This window comes from Chlamydotis macqueenii, chromosome 27 (assembly GCF_036417535.1).
Source record: "Chlamydotis macqueenii isolate bChlMac1 chromosome 27, bChlMac1.mat, whole genome shotgun sequence".
Lineage (NCBI taxonomy): Eukaryota > Metazoa > Chordata > Aves > Otidiformes > Otididae > Chlamydotis > Chlamydotis macqueenii.
Window position 1 is genome coordinate 1,187,868 of NC_141582.1, and position 20,841 is coordinate 1,208,708.

General features: G+C 41.6%; 1 protein-coding gene across 2 annotated transcripts; it reads right to left on the reverse strand.

Moving 5' to 3' along the window:
- Positions 1–7,039: 7,039 nt before the first annotated feature.
- On the reverse strand, positions 7,040–20,225 carry BNIP3L (BCL2 interacting protein 3 like). 2 transcript variants are annotated; one of them, XM_086767826.1, is made up of 7 exons: positions 20,044–20,225; positions 15,288–15,474; positions 13,517–13,589; positions 12,030–12,133; positions 11,094–11,243; positions 9,730–9,820; positions 7,040–8,017 (listed from the first exon to the last, which is right to left on the reverse strand). In XM_086767826.1, exons 1-6 carry the CDS (start codon positions 20,126–20,128, stop codon positions 9,772–9,774), a joined length of 648 nt encoding a protein of 215 aa, XP_086623952.1. In that variant the 5' UTR covers positions 20,129–20,225; the 3' UTR covers positions 7,040–8,017; positions 9,730–9,771. The 2 variants fall into 2 exon arrangements, with proteins under 2 accessions (XP_086623952.1, XP_086623951.1); XM_086767825.1 differs by having other exon boundaries at positions 7,040–9,820.
- Between the last annotated feature and the right edge of the window lie 616 nt (positions 20,226–20,841).

A 20,841-nucleotide genomic window follows, 5' to 3' on the forward strand; every position in this document is an offset into this window, starting at 1 on the left:
ACCACATATTAAAAAAAAAAAAAACCAATAAAATTTGGCAGAAGTGGTAAATAGTAAAATAAACTGGTAAGAAAATGGTGTAAATGGTGAAGTTGAATAGCTTGTAGTTTTGGCTTCCAGAGGGTGTGTCAATGATGCGTGCAAATTTGCATGCTCAACTAGGTGTGTACATCAAGAACAGACACACACTTTGGGACAAAAAAGGCACCTTCCCATGCTTGTAGAACTCAGTATCACAAAACCTGAGTCAGAGGGCTAAGAGAGACACAATCTCTCCTGTTGTGCCTTCCCTCCTCCTTTTTTGTTACACTCACCCAATTACTTATTCAGAAATGCTCACGACTACCATAACACTTTCAGTGCCACTGTATTTGTCTTCCTCATGTGTGCATCAGCCTAAGTATTTCCAGCAGCTCTTTGCCTCCTCTTTGAAAATCCATCACTGGTGCACAGAAGTACCGAAATCTAATTCCCCCACCCACTAATTTTACATTAACTTTGCTCTGACTGCACTCCTGAGCGGAACAGTAATGATTTATAAGCGACCCTCACTTCTGCAGAGGGAAATGGATCCTAGCACCCTTCAGCACCATTCTCTCTTTCTCTCACAGACATTTCTGCTGAGAAATAACAGCCTGAGCCTGCGAAGTGCCAAACCCCAGCCTTGTGAACAGGCCTGCTGGGGTGACATCACGTATCATACCACTGCGTTAGCAGCCAATTGAGGAGCCTTCCTGTGTAGCCGTTACCGCTCACCTAGCAGAGAAGCCTATAGGAAAATGTTACGGCACGGGGAAAGGACACATTCTTATTGTGGATTCTTATCTTGCCACACCTCCTCCTTCCCCTTCCCATCCCACTTACAGGCACATACACACACAGAACGCAACAGAGGCAAAACCACGCACAGCAAAAATCCGCTCCCAAGTATCAGGCTTTTGGCAGAGATTCACGTAAGAACTTCCTGCTGCTTCTGGAGATTCATATTTTTGTTTTAGCAATCTCAGTGGGAGGAAGAAGCTTCCTCTTCTAAGTCACTGATCATTTTAACTCATTGTTTTGACAACGTGCAGCAACAGTCTTTGTGTTTCTAGCCCAAATATATAAAAAGCAATTCATCTCCAGCCAGATAGCCCAGTCATGCCTGTAACCCCCTGAAAAGACAGTAGGGAATTTAAAGCTAGAACTATGATCTGATTTTCCCCGATATCTCTGTTAATTTAACTAGACAACACCTAATTCGTAGCACCCAGAAGCAAAGCCCAGCAGCACATCAGGGTTAGCTGCAATGCTGCAAACTGAGGCTTGCACACACATGTTGCCACTGAGGAGAAATTGGAAACGCGCACACTATATTGCCACGGGTGAAGCAAGCTATTCAAATAATTGGTAGGAACCCCAGAGATCTCTTCTATCTGTCAGACAGTACTCTTAAAGAAGCGGCTATAATTGTCAATTGCTTCTCGCTCTGAAATAAAGTTACAGTTGGTCCGTGAAGTAAGCAAGTCTGCATAGTCTTCTGGTTCTGGTAAAGTCCACGCCCTCTCTGAGAGAGTTCAGGAGACTGTAGGTTGTACTCTAGGCACACAGCTTCAAAGCAAACTAACTCAGCAGCACTGAAAAAGCCTACGAGTACAAGTAGATTTTAATATCACACTGACTGCAGAAATATTGGAGCACTGCTCCAGCTCCAGATAGCATGGTGTCGTAGTTCAGCCCCGATCGGGACCAGACTACGCAGTCTGTCTCTCGCTCCCCCCACCCTCCGAGAGAACAGGGGGAGATAATATAAGAAAAACGGCTCGAGGTTTGAGATAAGGACAGGGAGAAATCCTTAAAGTTACCATTACGGGCAAAACAGTGGGGAAAAACACTAATTTATTTCTAAAATTAGCAGGAGAATGAGGGAACAAGATAACCTCCCACCACCCCTCCCTCTTCCCGGGCTTAACTTTATCTCTACTACCTCCCCTCCTGAGCGGCACAGGGTGGGGGAAAAGGGAAGGGGGTCGCGGTCAGTTCATCATACGTTGTTTTACGCCGCTGTATCATCGTCGGGGGAAGAACTCCTCACATTCCTCCTCTGCTCCAGCGTGGGGTCCCTCCCACGGGCCACAGTCCTTTGTGAAACTGCTCCGGCGTGGGTCATCTCTTCCACGGGGTGCAGTCCCTCCAGAACGGCTGTCCCAGCGGGGCCTCCACGGGCCACAGCTGCCTTCAGGCATCCACCTGCTCTGGCGTGGGGTCCTCCACGGGCTGCAGGTGGATCTCTGCCCCTCCGTGGACCTCCATGGGCTGCAGGGGGACAACCTGCTCCACCATGGTCATCACCACAGGCTGCAGGGGAATCTTGGCGAGGAGCCGCATTACTCCTTCCCCTCCTTCTTCACTGACCTTGGCGTCTGCAGCCGTTCCTCACAACAGGCTGGCAGACGCCTCTCAGGATCCTTTTTACATCTTATTCACTTCTCATCTCCTCTCCACCTCTTGCAGCCAGGCCGGGCCGAGTTGGGCCCAGTCGGCTGCCCGGCGGGAGGCCAGAGGGTGAGGCCTGCAAGGCCCACAAGGCTCGCGCCTCCCCTTCTCTGCCCCCGCTCAGCTGCTTCACATCTTCTCCTTCCTTTTTTTTTTTCCTGTTTTCCCCTACTTAAATTTGTTATCGCAGAGGCGTTATCATGGGACATTCTGCTACCAATCGGCTCGGCCTTGGCCAGCAGCGGGTCCGCCCTGGGCCCAGCCGAGTCCACTGAACAAAGGGGAGCAACTTGAGCAGTTTCCTACAGAAGCTGCCACCTTAGGCCCCCCCTCACTAACAAAACCAGAACACATGGTCACACACGCTGCAAGGCTTTACTTCTGAATTTGCAAAGATGAAGCTGAAAAATGCAACTCTGGTATCCATCTTGCTCTTGTTGACTGATATGAACATTTGTTCCTACCTTACCAGTATTTACAAAAATATCTGTATTTTTAGAAAGCAGAATCCTGCAACCAGAGCTGCCTAGATAACCCCAGGAAAAGGAACACTCTGTTCTTTCCCAGGGCTGGGGCAGCACAGCCACGCCAAACCTTGCCACGCTGTCCCAGGAGACTGGTTTCCGCAGCTCGTTCAGGTCTCAGCTGTTCTACTACGCTGCTGCGTCCAGGTAGGGATTATTACACAGCTCTGCCCATCTGAACCGGCCTGCAGAGCACCAGGACTTCTGACAGTGCCTGCTTGATTCACTACCCTCTCACCAACAGCTAACTAGTCTTTCTGAAACTCAAACATTTGCAACTATAGCTTCTACATCTCATCTGCAATGACAAGCAAAACAGTGTCAGAAATAGCAACTTATTTCTGCAAGCTCCCGTCTTTAAGAAATTCAGAGCTGTAAGCAGTTATGTTTTATCCAGCACCACCGGAACAGGACAAGGGGTAATGGTTTTAAAACAGAAGGAGGTAGGTCCAGACTAAGGACCTTTTCTTCTTAAGGAAGAAATTTTTTACAATGAGGGTAGTGAAAACACTGGCATAGGTTGCCCAGAGAGGTGGAGAGGTGGTGGATGCCCCATCCCTGGAAACATTCAAGGCCAGGTTGGATGGGGCTCTGAGCAACCTGATCAGGGTTGGACTGGATGGCCTTTAAAGGTCCCTTCCAACCCAAACCGTTCTATGAGTTTATGGAAGTGAACACTTGTCAGAAAGCATCCTCCAGGCCTTCAAGAGGACTTCTCAGACAGATAGTCCAGAACATGATTCCAACTTTGGAGCTGAATCCCAGTTTGGCTTACTTATTAAGCCTGCATCACCCTCTTACCTAGAAACACGACAGACTACTTTCTTCATGACCTAAGTTGCTTTAAGGTAAAAGCAACCAGTGACTCTTGAACACACACCCTCCAGGGCTTTACCAGATCCAATTACACAGATCAACCACAGATTAAGAGAGAGCAAGATGTGAAGCTGTGTAAGCCACCACATACCCACCTGAAGAATTGCCCATCTTGAGGAAGCAGGAAATGCACAATAAAACAATGCGTATTTTGCCTCAGTAACAGAAACTCTTCGTGAGGCCAGTACTCAAACAGACTGCTCGCTCGTGTTACGCAAGCAGAAATGAGAAGCAGCATGAAAATACAAGCAAATGAAGGAAAAGGAAGGAGCACTCAACAGAGAAGACTGAGCAGGTCATAGGAAAGAGGAGTGCAGTGAAGCAAGATGAGAACAGAAACATCCAAGCAATGAACTTTATGGTGAAAAATGAACAGAAAATCAGAAGCAAGATGCTTTCAATCAATAGTAAGCTGCAGAGGAGGCAAGTTGTTCCAGCGGCAGATCTCTCAGAATGGTGCCACAAAAGTTCTTTACACTACCTGAAGGACAATCAGATTGCTTGCTCTTGTTCATAAAACAATCTGGAAGAACAATGAGCGTAGCTTCCGTTTGAAATGCCGCACACCCGCCTTTTATACTTTCTTTGGTCAGAAGCTCCCCTAACACTTTTGAAGTACATGAGAATTACTTTTATTTTTAGGAAAGGAGGGAGAAGTATCTTTCACTGAAGACTTTGCACAAATATTTTTTCTATTGGTCACAGATAAATGACTTTCTCCCAGCAGGTATTTAGATGCATGTTGTGAAAATTCCCAGAGAACGTTTGTCTTAAAATAGAGATTTTCATTAAAACACTAACTTAAGAGACACAGTCTATAAGGACTATGCTCCTGAGAGCCAAAGGCTCCTTCATCTACCACAGAAAGGCCATCTGGGATCCAGTGGCTGAAATGCAAACTCCAGTCCAAAGAAAGACGTAAGTGGAAGGCTGTAACAACTGATTCACGGGGGAGGTCCTGCACAACTCCATGCGCTGCAATCTTTGCAAGGACATACACACCCTTCTGTGACCTACAGAATGTGACCTTAACTGTAACAACCGAAACAGCTGTAAGGCTCGCTATTCTTCCCTTTTATTACATACATCAGAATAAGCACTTATGGCATTTTCTGGCCTTAAAATTCATTAATTTGCCTTTAGACAATAAACTCCCAGTTAAATAACCTGTACCAATGCACAACAAAAAAAAAACCCTCTCCCAAAACAAACTCCACAACCTTATCAGTAAAGTGTTCGGAAACGGTTTAAACAGAAAATGCTGGTTTCCATACTCTCAATAGTCTGGCAGCACCTCAAAAAAAGTTCAGTCATGTTTACTTTCCCTAATGGAAACCCATCACTCACTCTCCCCCTGATGTCAAGACTAATCATTCTTTAAGTGCTGCACGCAGAAGTTTGGCTAAGTCAGCTGCACGTAGCCAAGCTGACACACAGTGCCGGACACAGAGTGATTTCATGAAACAGAAATTAATTTAGCTCTCCCTTTTTCATGTGGATGCTGTATACAGCACAAGATTTTTCCAGGAGTACCTTAAGGTTTTAGTTTTGTTTTTCAAGTGGTGATTGAACTATACAGCATAGTTCAAGAGTGCTAGCATTTTATTTGGTTTTCAAGACCCAAAACACAAAGGAGCCTTCATATATAACCAAGCACAAGGCAAAGATCCTACAAACACTAGCATGGATTCAGTATTTCGCTTTTAGATAGAATTTTTACATGTATGCCCAGATACAAATGTATAAATAACATTTTTATGGCAAACTTTTTCATAAAGCACAGAATTCCAAGTAAATTCTAATCTTTATATATGTACACAGTTATAAAAACCGGAGTCTAAGAAGGACTCAAGATCCCCTCTGTGTCCCACGTGAATAGCTAACGTTGCTACATCTCAAGGTGCATTGTAGTTAAGTAGAGGCAGAAGGTAACTTACCCACAAGGAAACATATTTCTTGGTGCTGATTAGACGAAAGCGTGACACTACGCAGTCCTCTGGTCTAGCTACATTGCATTTAGTTGAACACGTAAGTAATATCACTATGTTGCTCCAAAGTAAGTATGCAAGTAAATCCCTTCTCTTCAGTCTTTACTCGAACACTCCTGTACTAGAATAAGAAACTCGAAGACAGTCCTCAAACTCCATCAAAATCTAATATATACCAGAATAATCTTAGTGCAAAAATATCCCCTGCTTTATGCAATATTATAATGTTTTTATATTTTTGCAAAACATTGCATTTTTGAAGCACACAATGATCTTTTTTTTTTCCAGCAACACCTACTAAATAAAATGTGTTTAGCTCAGTTGGCTGCAGAGAAACAATCTGCTCAAAACCCCCACAAAACCCTGCTCTCCAAAGCAGTAATAATTCAATACTTCAAGCTCAAGTTTCACTACATCCCCATCATCTAAACTTTCAGAAAGTAGGATTTATAATTTTATCTACCTTATTCCTCAGGGAAAAAAAAAAAAAAATCCCCTTTGCACAAAGTTCTGGATTTTTACATTAAAAAACACGGAAAAAAATCACCAGGTAACTAAAATGGTCAGTAATAGTGTCAGAATGATGACATTTCACACTTAGATGGAACAACTCTTCACACGATACTCCTAGAAATAACCACTGCTCTTGAACCACAAGTATGGAGGCAGATTAACATCGAGGGTTTATGACCCTTATCCTTTAATCTGCAAATTTAACAGAATTAGGAAATAGAAGAGAAATACAAGGTGTACAATAGAGTTTACCAATTATACAAAAATCTCATCAATTCTAATTTACATTTCGTATACCACCACATTATTTTGCTTCAAAAGTTTTCCTGGACAAGGTGCTGGAGGACTTGGCGCAGGTATACATTGCTGACAATGGAAATATTTTTATTAAACAGTGGAGGAAAAGAAGTGGATGACCCCAAGTCACTAAAAAAAAGGAAAAAAAACCAAAAACCACAAAACAAACAAACCCCAAACAATCTTTAAAAAAATTATTCCAGTCTATAAACAGCAGCTTCAATGTTCATATAACCCAGAACACAATAGTTCCGTAAAACATTCATAAACCAAAGCAATCCTGTAAAAAAAGAAGAGGGGAAAAAAAAAAAAAAAGAAAAAAAAAAGAAAAAAAAAAAGACGCAGCATGAAGTAATTTCAGACAACCAGTTTTGTGAGAGCTTTAATGGCACAAAATGTTTATAAGCTACAACTTATACATGTACTGTAAACTGTATATAATGTTACAAAGTGCTAACTAATTTATGAAGAATGCATAATCACTTTGGCTCAGTTAACTCCAATATTTCAACAAATGTCAATTAAAAAAATTGAATTTCTAACAATCTTCAGCTTTCACTTTTTAAAACAGTAAGTAAATATGTATTTGCTGCAGTTAAGTTACCCTGCTGCATTTTTAATGTGCGAGTTTATGCTTTTTTTTTTTCTTGATCCTATTTACAAGTATTCTAGGCCAGTTTTCATTGAATGTAAGAAAAATGAAGCCTGCATTTTTTTTTTCCAAAACTGTAAACAGGTATAAAGCTTTTTAAACAACATTTATCTTAAAACTATCAATAGTTGAAACCCCTTTTCAAATTATACAACAATCTGTCTCTGTTCATTGTAAAACTAGGAGTCGTAGACTTTCATTCAAAGCTTATAGTAGGGTATCAATAAATACTGCATTGTATCATAGAAAATGTTACAGTGATCACGTATCCATTCCTCATCTGTCCTTTTCACAATTTTTACTTCATGGCTCCTTCGAATTTTATAAGCTGTGCTGGTACTCTAGCCACAAGCTTACAATATTTTTTATCAGATATTCTGCAGAAGAATTACCTTTTAGTTTAGAAAGGGGTAACTTTTTTTTTTTTTAAAAGTACTCCCTACTTAGAAAAAAAATTCTGTTTTTCCACTATTCCAATTTCCATACAAAACAAGGTGCTGTAATTAGAACGGAAAGTGTTTCAGCCTTTCCCCTGTTCCCTCAGCTTTTAGGCCTGTAGAATGATGTACCTGGTACTATCTAAAACACCCTTCACCACTTCCACCTTCCCTCCCTCACCTTTGGGCGAAACCCAATATCCATGCTTGAAACAAATACGCCGTAGGCAACTCAAGTGCCTCTAGTATTCACATCTAAAAGAAAAAAAAAAAGCAGATGTTTGCAACAGAATTTTTTGTTAGACTGCCCTTTCACCCTGAAAGTGTTCTCTAACAGCATTCAGAAATAGAGAATAGAAATAAATACAGTTTAGCAGTGAATTTATACTTTTTTCCTTCCTGGGAGCTAAGTTCTTTTAAATCAAACCTCATTTGGGATTAGCTTCTATGCATCAACTGCTGCTATATCAAATAATCAACTTTATTAAGTCTGATGCAAGCAAACAATTATAGGTAGCTGTTCTCTCCAAACTGGCTGGATGTATTTTCTTACCATTTTCTACAAGTCAGCCTACTAAAGTTTTTATTTAAATGAGATTTTTGCAAGTCTTAAAATTAGCATTGGTTCCCTATATACTTAGTATTAAAGTCTCTATCATATTTTTTTATATATTCATATATATATATATATAAAAAGAGTATTCTGTCCTTCAGAGTCATGCTACATGTTCTGAAATCCAATAAAATCTATGTAAGGACATGACTGTCCCAATGTTTTGTAACAATTTGGTACTAAAGCTTCACATTTTCAAAAGAAGCGTCACTGAAGGAGGACAAGGCTTAATGTTCCCTAAGATAAAAGTTCAACAACATTAGTGAAAATTCTATCTAACATGAGACATCACAAGTGACTTTCAGATTCCATGTATTCCCCAAAGGAGATTGCACAGTAAACAGTGAGATAGGAATATTGAAAACTCATTTGCAGAAGACATTTCAGAGCTTTACAACTTCTGAATCTCTACGCACCTTCGAGATTGTCCCCTTTAAAGATAAGTCAAATGCTTTACCTTCTGAAACTGCCATATCATCGTAATTGTAAATGGTTCCACAACAAAAAGAATCATATCCTTTCATACAGAGTGTAACTACACCTACAGCTTTGGGTTTTTCCTTAATTTAAAACTACTTCTAAAAGGAAAATTTCACATTTCAGATTTTCCCTTAAGAAAAACAGGTAAGGAAAACAAAAGCTTTTTCACATGCAAACAATGCAATTTTTCTAATGTCTTCTAGGCATCAGACAGGTTTTCCTACAAGGAATAAGGAGCTGACTTCATATAAAAGACAAGATTACAACAATTACCTAATATTAAAATATGCTGATGGATTTAGTTATCCTACTTTAAAATTTACGCAGTCTTTGCCTCCTGCAAATCAAATGGTGTTAGCCAATACAAGGGGCCAAGTAAATTCCCCCAAAAGCTGATTTAAACTCTTGTTTTATTGCCAGTGATTTCTTAGTTTCTTTCACAACCAGCTTGTTTCTCAACAGAAAAATTCATTTGCACTCCAATCAATAATTTTCTTCCTGTTAATTTTATCACCGTAATACAGTCAACATTTATACCACGCACAACTGCAATTTAAGTCAGGTTGCACTAAGGAGGCAACAGCATCACTGATAAAATGAAAACTTGCTGGTGGCATTTTGCATTGAGAGAAGCCCTTGCAACATATAGACAGTTGTAAACTCCGTTCAGCAACTCTGATGTGTCTTGCAGGCCAAGAGGCAGGGGAATGGGAGGAGAGAGGGAAAGAATGTGGATAGCGAAACACCTCAACAGAGTTCCAACACAATACTGAATTCCAGAGTTAGTGAAAACCTGGATATGTAAGGAAAGGGTGAAGTCGCGGTCATGCTTAAAATGGTCTCAAGTCAAATGTACTAAATGAGACAGTAACACCTTCACAGGGCACGTGGATTTCCAGGTTTTGCACTCCATCTTTCAATAAGTGCTGGCTGAAGGTGTGGTCAGTCGTTTTCCAATGTAGATGCTGAAATAAAAAGTATAAGGCATATCGTATTTCACAGAAACACTCCCTTTATTTCCAAACAGTCCTCACGCACCCAGCTATTCTGATTTGTCTTTCAAGTAGGTCTGACGAGATTCTTCCAAGGACTTCACTTTTTTATTAAAATACTTAAAAAGTGAGATTTTAAGATGAGCCCAGAAAGACCAATGCTATCAACACTCAGTAAAAGTGGATTTCTTCCAGTCCCAAGCTCATCTGAAAACCTCAGTCCAGAAGCTTGTGTTGTTTGTAGAGTACCTGACACAGGGGCTCTTGAACAGCTGGACAACATTCCCAGATTATTACGATAAAACAGATAAAAGTACTGCCTATAAAGGGAGGGGGTGAGCTTTAAGACACTGAGCACTAAGAATCTACGCAAACGCTGACCTCTAACAAATAAATCCAGGCAAGATTTAATTTGGCACAGAAATACACAATGTTGCTATAGTACAAATATCTTACAATATATTCTCATATATATATCTTCCTAATTGATTTGATAGTTTACAGGAATTTAAAGAGACACTTGAACTACATCCCCAGAAGAAGATATGAAGCTAAATAAAGACGTGCTTTGCGTACATGTCTTTGCCCCCATCACAGAAGAACATAAGATGGATAAACATAACGTAAGGACTTAAGCAAGCTGAGAGATTATGCTGGATTATGTGAGCAATGAAAACATTGCTGAGCACAGTCATAGCTGATCTTGCAGAACACATCCAGTATTTCATGTATCTTTAAGTATTCAAACCTTGACTTTCAGTAATATCATACAAACGCAGAGTTAGACATCAAAAATTACAGAGTATGCATGACACACACAGAACTTCAGCATCATTATTTGTACTGTGGTTTTGTAAAGCTTAGTAAATTTACAGCAGTTTTCCACCTATTCTGTTCTTACTTTCCCTATGTTATAACCTGAAGCATTTAAGTAGAAGCCATGGACAATCAAATGGCATGTTAAAATTGCCAAGCTTATTTGGAAATTCATGAAGATCCATGCATTTTCAGTGTAACAAACTAGATCTGCTCTAGAAATAAAGCATACTAATAATGGCTGCAAAGTTTTAATTGCTGCAAAGTTTTCCTCCATTTTAAAAAGTGCACCAAGCCTATCTTGAGCAAGGTGCAACAATACTCTAGTTATTCTAGATAAAGTCCTTTTCAGCAGGCACCTAACATACAACTAAAGCAGAAAAGCAAAGCAAGACACAAAAGTTCAAGTGAGAATCAGGTTAATACTTACCCTAGTCCCAAAGCCAAAACATGAGATATGAACAGAGATGGAATGAAAACCTTAAGAAATTCTGCAGAGAAAATGCCACCTTTTTTCATTGCTCCACTTTTTCTCATACTTAAAGACACTGAACGTTTAGGATGTCTGAAATGGAATTCCCTGAAAGAAGAGGGGGGGGAGGTGGAATTTAACACAATTTTTTTTGTTCCTTTCCCTTTTTTTTTTTTTTGCACACAAACACACAGATCTCTGTAGGAACTTTTTTTTTTTTTTAAAGTAAAAAGAGCTAGAGATCAAAGCAAGAGATCTTTTACACAGAATAAGGAATCAAAGAGAATAATAGGAGGTATTGTGGAGAGACCACTTACACAGACAGTACAGAGACAAAGGGAGCAGTAGCTGAAGAGAGAGGTAGGTCCGAGAGAGGGAATTTCAGGATGTGATTTGTTAGCAAGAGTCTCATTTTTTGTTCCAGAGATACAGAAGTCTGCCAGATTTAGATAGCATCCTCTATTTTAACAAAAATGCTTTGCATTCAAGGATCTCAACGTTTCCCCTTCCGTGGATGAACATTACATATTTTACACAGAAAGAAAAAAAGGTACAGAGAATTCAGGAGACTTGCTCAACACTACTCCATTCAATAAACCAAAACTAAATCCCATGAATCCCAGCTCCAAGTACCCAGCTCTCCCAACAATTATAATTTTGTCAAGAAACTTTGTAATCAGCTTGCTGTGGATTTATATTACTTTCCATAAAAAGGCAATTCTGTTGCTATTAAGATTTTCATACTTCATTGTTTTGACTTTTTGTAGCCTCCTCAAAGAGAAATCTATCTTTTTCTAAGATTATCTTATTTGGAGAGCCAGAGTAATTTCACTCAATTGTGACTTCTCTCCTTCATATAAAAGAATATTCATTAAACAAAAAAGTTTAACTCACTTGGGAGGAATGTTTTCAGGCCTACTTGACCAGTCTGACACCCAGTCAGCACTCTTCTTCAAAACTTCCAACTCTTTCTCTCCTTCTACTGCTTCTTCTTCAGACTGAAAATAAACAGGGGACAAGCCTTGTAACACTCAGTTAGCTCCTCCTCATGGTGTTAAGTTGAGAGCAACAACAACAGTGCTAAGTGATAAGCACCAAATGGTGGCACTTGATAAACAGGTAAGTGTTCTTAGACTACTGACTATTTAGAAGGATCTGCAGAAGACAATATACCACAGTTTTTCTTATTATATCCAGGACTTCCACGTCATTGCAAGTTATTTGCTTGGGTTCTTTTTTCCTGAGTGACCTTCAGTAAAATAAGATAAAACACTTAGAATATTAAAGTAGGACCCATACCAAACCCAGAAGGAATGGAAGGCGACAGTCCCACCAGTGAGATGGCAGACCGAACCAACAACTTCACTCAGATCATTCTGGCTCCACAGGGCAGAACTGCCACAGTCCTACTGTTCAGCCAGGTCTTTGACAAAACTAAATGCAAGGTTTCATTCTTCCAGGAATGCTTTTTATTTATACTGCTGAAGACAGCAAATTCTATTAAATCATCAAACTAAGAGTTCAGCATTGGTCTCCTCTCAGTTTGAATTATGGAGATTACCCACTATCATGTGAGCGGAGTGTCTGTAGAGCAATAAACTGAACACCCTGAAATCTTGCACAGAAATACAAACCTTTCAACACCAAAACAGGTTTGACACACACAGTGCAAGCAGCGGTAGACAATAATAGGAGTGCTATTGAACAGCTGACCGCTGTTTCTCAGCTTTAGAGATGGAGCCTCATTTTTCCCCTCACTCTAAGGCTATTAATCTCTGTAAGTCAAATTTCAATTAATACAGAAAGTAAGCCTAAACAAAGTCTACTAACGCTGCCTCGTCGTTAAAAATAATTGTTCTGGAATCAGTTTTAATTTAATAAAACTTTATTCTGAAAACAACTTCTTAAAAGAAAAGCTAATTTAGTTAAACTGACCCAAGCTTGAGTGCAAAAAAAAAAAAAATATTTACTCTACTTGTTTGCAGGGAGGTACTATATAAAGATATAATAAAAAAGACTGAGTAAAAACCTGCAAACACAAAAGTACAAGACAAGTAAACAGCCTTATCCAAATGACTAAGGGACACATCCAGATTTTGAATAAGTGAGGTTTATATAATTCCTTTCCTTGTACTGCAGCTAACAGACAAGTTTAGGGTCTCAGAATAAAAAAAAAATTGCTAGCAAGCAGTAGTTTAATGCATTTTTTGACACATGAAATACGTAACATTTTGGACCTTTTGACATGACAGAGAGCTTGCTCTACCCCTCAAGTACTCCCAATACTGATCTATATAAATAGATGATCTATATACAACATCCACACCTTTTAAAATATTTTTTACAAGTTAAGGTATTTTAAAGATTAATGAAGAAAATACCTGAGAACTACTGTCTTTACTTGTGTGCATTTCCACATCGAAAGTTATCTGTCCATCTTCCTGAGGTGAAGGGCTAAAGAAAAATTAATTTCATTATGTCATTTTGTCATATTACACTCCGTCACCTAAAGAATCATTACTGTAAACAGCATCTCAGCTCAATCATTTCCACATGGCACTTCTGCACATTATTCAGATGAGTTACAGACTACACTACTCTTCAGATCACAAATATCAGTATTAAAAACTCTTCCAAAACCCCTCATCTTTCTTTTTTTTCCATTTATAATCCTACCTTTCTCCACAGGGTTGACCATCCTTCCACTGAAGCAAAGAAAGCATTGCCCAGAACTTCAGCTGTACGGAAAAAATGTAGATCCCTTCCTTCTTTTAGATAACACTGCCAGTATTGTGAATTATACCTCTTTTTGTATCATTACAACCAGAAACATCACACATCAAAACACCTCTTAATGCTTGGAAAGAACACATATTCCTTCCCTTTGTTAGCCTCACTTGGAATATTAAAAATTCAGTAATCTACTGGAGAAATTAATCAACTATCACATCTCAACCAAGGAAACCCTAGAGCATTTAAGTCAGGAACAAAACAAAATACCGCATGATGCACCAATGCAGGTCTCTCATTAAAACACTACGGGCATCTTTTTAACCTGACTTAGGCTTTCATCAGAAAGGTGTATTTAGGAATCTCCAAAAAGAACCCAAACCACCACATTTAAGAGCAACTAACTTTTCAGAAATTTTAGATAACAATGCAAAATAACAAAGTATCTCCCTTTTCAAAAAAAAACAAACAAAAAATTATGAATTTGTCTTCATCCACTTAAAAAGTGGGTAGTAACTGAAAAAAATCCTATGCTAGTAAAAGAAAAAAAACCAAAAAACTATATAACTCTCACGGAGCAAATGTTCTTGGTTGGATTGGCAAGTAATAAACTACTTACAGCTAGTTTCTTAGCAACACAGATGTAACAAACTTTATTTTCTATAAACCTAACCACTCTATTCAAAATACTCCTATGGATTATTTTCAGTCTACTACATTTAGTAATCAAACCAGGCCTAACTAATTTTAAATAGCTTTTATATCTGATCAACCCCTTATATAAACTACACAGTAGACATCACAGGCAGACAGCATTCATGCAGCAAAATCAAAGGAGGCACAAGCAGAAGGACAGCTAAAATTACATATAGAAACCGCTCAAGGATTTCCAAAACTGCCCCAAAACTTCCTAGGAAAAGGTATAGTGAACACAGAAGAATATCATAATGCTCACATGTGCCTCGAAGAATTGTTAGGTAAGAAATATTTTGCCTACAAAGGAAAAGGAGTAGAGTACTGAAAGCAAGGAGTACAGGGTCTGAGAATCTTTTTTTTTTCCTGTGAAGTCCAGTGATATGTTTTATTGTGCTTGATTCATATAAAGCACATGGAGATAACATTATTATTAATGAGACGGTAAAATTAGATTTTTTTTAAATACCATATGTCATTTATGACAATGCGAAATTTAACTGTGGTGTTGATGTGACTTTCGCGCTCCTGGATTCCTTAGCTTTCTGTAGCAGCAGTGTAGTTTGCAATCAGATATCTTATTTAATGGCCAGTGATCATAAGCCAGCAAGTATTCCAAATACTGGAGTGTGACAAACTTCAGCCTGAGAAAAAGCTTTACCCCTCCATTAACATCTACAGGATAAAAACTGCAACAAATTGCGTGCAGGACAGCAAACATTTCTTTACCTGTCACAGTGGGAGCTACCTCTTGAGCTGCTCTGTCCTGATTCATGCTGGGCATCCAGAAGGATTTTTTCCATGTCTCCATTGTGGATGGAGGATGACGAGGGGACATGTTCCAGACCTCCATTCTTCCCATTGCCATTATCGTTGCTATTGCCGTTGCCGTTCATCTGTAACTCCACCCAGGAACCTGTTGGGCCAGCCAGACGTCATTTCATTAAAAGCAGCGGAACGAAAACCCATCTTAAGTTTATCAATTACACCCAGAAAAAAACATGAATGTGGTAAATTCAGATAACATACACTGCTGCCAGGAGAAAGCTCATAAACGCGTACTGAACACAAGAGCGACATGCTTCTTCCTCTTCCATCAACAAAAATACCCCTAAGAAGTTATGTTTTGTTGCTACCTATCTCTCAGAGCTAGCCAAATAAAATATCCCCTCTCTCCTCAACTATTAATACTTTAATAGGCCACATTTCTCTCTGCAGTTTGAAGCTTCAATTACTTACGTATCTCTCAGTTACACCAGTTACCCCACTTCCCTGCTCTACTTCTATGCTCCTCTTTGAAACAAAACTTTCACCCCCTAGCCCCCTACTATATACCACTCCCCAACTGCAATTTTATATTCTCCTCCTTCCCTTGACTTCCAAAGGCCCTGAATCAAACCCTGATTTTTACATCCATCAAGCAGGTTGCCATTCTCAGGCCTCACCCAGCTTTCTCTGCCCTGGCCCTCTAACAAACATCTCCCACTCAATGCTCTCTGCCAGCCCTCCCATCCTACCAAAACCCTCATACATAGGCGACACCACAATTCCACCATCGGAAGCTGGAAGTAGGCATTATGTTTCCTTACACAGCTGAAGAACCATGCTAACATACATTTCATTGCAGTTAGATTAAAGGATTTCACTGCTAATAAGCCAAAATAAGGGACTGAGTAGCATGAGAAACCCAGAGTTCACACATGTAGTAACAGTTAATAATTGCAATGCCATCACCTCAGCCTCCCTTCTCCCACTTTTTTCCCTTCCTCAGCCAGGGACAGCTGTATAGCCTACAAGTTGAGATTTTTGGGGTTTTTTTTTCCTCCTTTTTTTCTGTAGTTGTACCTATGGGATACCCAAGATTTGACACAAGAGCAAGAGTGTATCATGAACGATAAAAGCATCTGCTAAGATGTTAATATACTCTGTAGTTAGGTTGAAGATTTTTTTTTAAAGTCTTCATTTGTATTTTATGTGCAGATTAACTAAATGCAAAACAATATTTACTGGTATGTTCATTAGTGACACGTTTCAGTTAATAGATTTTGGCAATATTCTTAATTCATAAATATTCCATTTAATATCCTGAGGGGTGAAGATAGAATAGACTTCTACTGCTCTGCCTGTTCCAAATATTTAAATACATTCCCTGCCCAACTGCAATCCGAACCTTCTCATTAAGACATATAACAAGAATAATTTGACCACACAGCCACATTATTTGCCGTGATTATAGAGGGGAAGATCTCCAATTTCTCTTAAGCATGCTGTTTTCAATGCAACATTACTGCCCATTATCGGCCAGAAAATTATCTCACATATGTATATTATGTCATCACAACTCCCATGTAATTTAATTTATGCCACCACAGGTGAGCACTTTCAGGTTTTTTGTGTTTGGTCGTTTCATTGTTTTTTAAAGCTTTGACAGGAAGGTAGATTTGCCTTCTAGCAATATCTTTGCAGCAAGAGGCCACACCTGCAGTTAGAAGACAGGCCAGAAAGCCACACATTCCCCAATAACCACTTCGGAATAGAGAGCATCTATTGGGAGAATTAAAACGCTCAGGATTTGCAAAGACATCTATTATTAAAAATCAGCTGTGAGTGGCAAACGACATGAAAAGAACAGAGGGCAAAGGTGCAAGCAGATGTCTTCCTCCGACACCAGGCAGGGGCAGAGAAAAGCCCAGCGGAAGATGATGGGATTGGTTGCTCTAGTACGCAGCTACTAGACACACCTCCAAGGCACTTCAGATCGTGCACAAATAAAATCTCTATTAATGTTTATCCCAGACTGACAAATCCTGTCGTGTATCTAACATTCGTTGCGGCCATACTGGGAAGAACACTCAAACTGGGAGTAAAGAGCCCCAACAAGTCAAGCAGTGGTTCACATGACAAGCAGCACGTTCTCCGTCTGACCTCACTTTTAATGAGTCAAAATACATTCAAGGAAGTGTAATCTGACGTGAAACTAAAACATGCTACATACTCCCACTGGCAGTCACAACTGGTTTAGGAGAGGGAGCCAGAGAGTCCCAGTAGTTTCAAAGGCTCTGATTAGAGAGACACAATCTTTGCTTCTTTAAGAAGATGCACGGAAATAGATTTGAGAATAAACTGCCCACGTAACAGAGAGTGCTTTTTGCCCCAAGCTTTCTTCAAAACTAAGGAAGTTACATTAATCACCCATATAAGAACTCTTAATTTTCCCATATTTCTACATGAAAGGTAGAAATGGTAGATACGGTAGAATTAAGCAGTGCCGTAGCATTCTCCTCCCTTCACAAATCACATAACACACTTCGGGGAAAAAAAAACACCTAAACGACTGTTTATGTGAATGGTATTTGTCTCCAAACTTGTTTGAATTTTGACCATGCTCTAAGCTTAATCATTTCACTATGAACTGATACACACTGACTTTAATTACACGTTTTTCTGTAACTGGTGGACTGTTTAAACAACAGTAGCTAAACGTGCTGGGGAAGAAGGGTTTCATTTTGTTTACTCACTCTGTGTTTTCACTTGGTTAGGGTGGAGAAATCAAGGAGAATATATGAATTATACACATACATTTTACATACATAATAATACTCTAAACTGGTGGCTCACAAGAAGTCTGAGCCATGGTCAACTTGAATAAACTAAGAAATATCACTTTTACAAGTACACCATTAACAAAAAAAAAAAAAAAAAAAAAGAGAACAGCAAGCTGTTCAGATTCCCATAACGGTAATTATTAGGCAGATTTTTCATGACAGAGCTAGATGGGTTCCTGTCTAAGGTGGGATTTCTTCGTCAAGAATTCCCAGAGCAAGTAAGTCTTCTTTTTTTTTTTTTTTTTTTTTGAGAACCCAGCAAAGCACAGGTTCAGTTACCAGTTTTATTCCCAGGTCTTCTGACCTTTGATTCAAGTGCTAAGTGATCTTTGAATGAAAGGCCCTAAACATGCACAAAAGACATACAGAACAAAATGAATAAGCGTCTGAGCTCTGAAAAGGTTCACTGAAAAGCTTATATAATAGCAGAAACTGTACCTACAACATTGTGGAGCGGCTGAACATCTGAAAGCAGCCCTAAACCCACAGGCAGCTGACTGGTTGCATTTGTTTTGCTCGCGGAGCACAGACTATCAAACATTTCCTCTCATACCTTGTGCTCACCACCTTCAGTAATCACATTGATTCGCTAAGCCTTTACGTGCTGATCCAGCAATAAGATCTACGTGGGCAGATCCAGCACAGGCTTACAGCGCACTCATCTCTTGTTGCTTCTATCTTACAGCAGATTAATGTGTCCAACAGAATAACTTAACATGCTAACAGGAAAAAAAAAAGGAAATATTAAACTATAGAAGCGTCAAAGGTCATAGTTTCTAAAGTAAGCACAGAGTTAGGCACTAGGCATGTTGCAACTTTAAGACAGAATAACTGTTATTTAAGTACCGTAACAGCCCTGAATAATTTGCTAAAATAGCTATTGGACTCAGGTGAACATAGGTGTAAACAGCCACGGTTATCACAACAGGTACTGTTACCATAACACAACAGCAGCGTTGTGAAATGGCCATAGTTTATTCTTCTCTAATACAATTCCCACTGAGTTACTGGAGGTCCAATATATTTCATCATCAGTTTAATTTCATTGTAAACCATGAAGGTAAGAGTTAATCATGAATGCAACTTATTCACTTCTTTAACTGCAGCATCCTTAATAATGACAAACAAATGAAAGGACATGCTGAAGCAGATGTTTAAAACCAGGGAAAAGCATCTGCCAAGTTAGTACGAGAGCCTACAAAAAAAAAAACAAAACCAAAACCCACCGATGTGCCTTACTAGTGTTATCCTAGGAACAAAAGGATGCAGCAGAGCAGCTGACAGCGATGCCGGATACAGAGGAAAATAGCTCACGTCAGTGGTATTGACTCAGCCACTGAACAAACTCATTCCCACAGTCACGCTCCTCCCCCTGCCCTGCTCTGTCCCCATCTTAGCTGCTCACGCCAGCCACCGAATAAACTCGGTTTAACGGCGGGAGGAACCTGCTCCCGCTCCCCTCGCCTCGCACCGTCCCCCGGCGCTGCCTCCTTTCTCCGGCTGGGCCCGATTCACCCCAGCCCCTCCGGCAGCCCCCTCAGCGGCCCCGACACCTCGCACAGCACCCCCACCGCTCACTGCCGTTTGTTTTGGCGCACAGCCCCCTCCGCCCGGTTCCCTCCGCTTTCCAGCGGCTGCCGCTGCCCCCAGCGCCCCGCCAGCCGCCAGCAAAGCGCTGCCCCCCCCCCCCGCCCCCGAGCCCCCTCGGGCCTCGCAACCCTCCTCTTCCTCGCACCCCCGCCTCCCGCCCACGCCGCCGATTGGCCCCCAGCAGCTCGCGCGGCCTCGTCCTCCGCCAATGGCGGCGCGGGGAAGGGGGTCGCGGCCCTGACGGCCCCTCAGCGCCCCCCGCTCCGCACGCTGCCGGCGGCCGCACTCACTGTTGAGGCCCGGCTCTGTGTGCGCCCCCTCGGCCGGCGGGTTGTTGTTGTTGTTGTGCTGCGGCGGCTCCTGAGGGCTGGACATGGCGGCGCAGAAGCTGGAGCCGGACTGAGGAGCCGCTGCGGCTGGGACAACAACAACAAACCTGGACTCCGCTCCGGGGCCGGCCGCCCCGCCTCCTCGCAGCGCGCAGGCGCGGGCAGCGCCGTTCCCGCCCTTCCGCCGCCGCGCAGGCGCTGCCCGCCCCGCCGCGCGTGCCGGGAAGCATGGCGCTTGCCGTGGTTGCGCACGTCCCCGCCGCGTCGCGCCTGCGCAGAGGGCGGGCGGTGAGGGGGAAGGTGCGGGACCGCGGCGTGGCCCGCGCGGTGCTGGCTGCAGGCGCCTCGCCAACCTGAAATCAGCGGGAAGGGCGGCGTGGAGGCACCCGGCCGCCCCGCGCGGCTCTCTGCAGCATCGCTGTCCCCTCAGGAGAGCGAGCTGATCGCCTTCCCTCGCCTCGCCTGCAGGCTGAGCCCCAGGGCCGCCAGCCCTTTCCCAGGCCCTGGATCCCGTTCTGCTTCGGGAGAGGACGAGAGCAGCCGTAGCGACTCGCTGCTGTCAGCCCGTATGGCAGCAATGCCTGCGGCTCTGACGAGTTTCCACATGAGCGATCGCGGCAAATCCCCCTCCCCGAGCACCGCGGGTGGAGGTACCTGTCAGACCTTCGCGGCTCCCCGCGCTCCTTTCCCCTTTCATCAGTCTTGCCTTTGCCTCCAGTGATTTTAAGCCAATGAGTAGGTCCGTGAAACAAGACACTC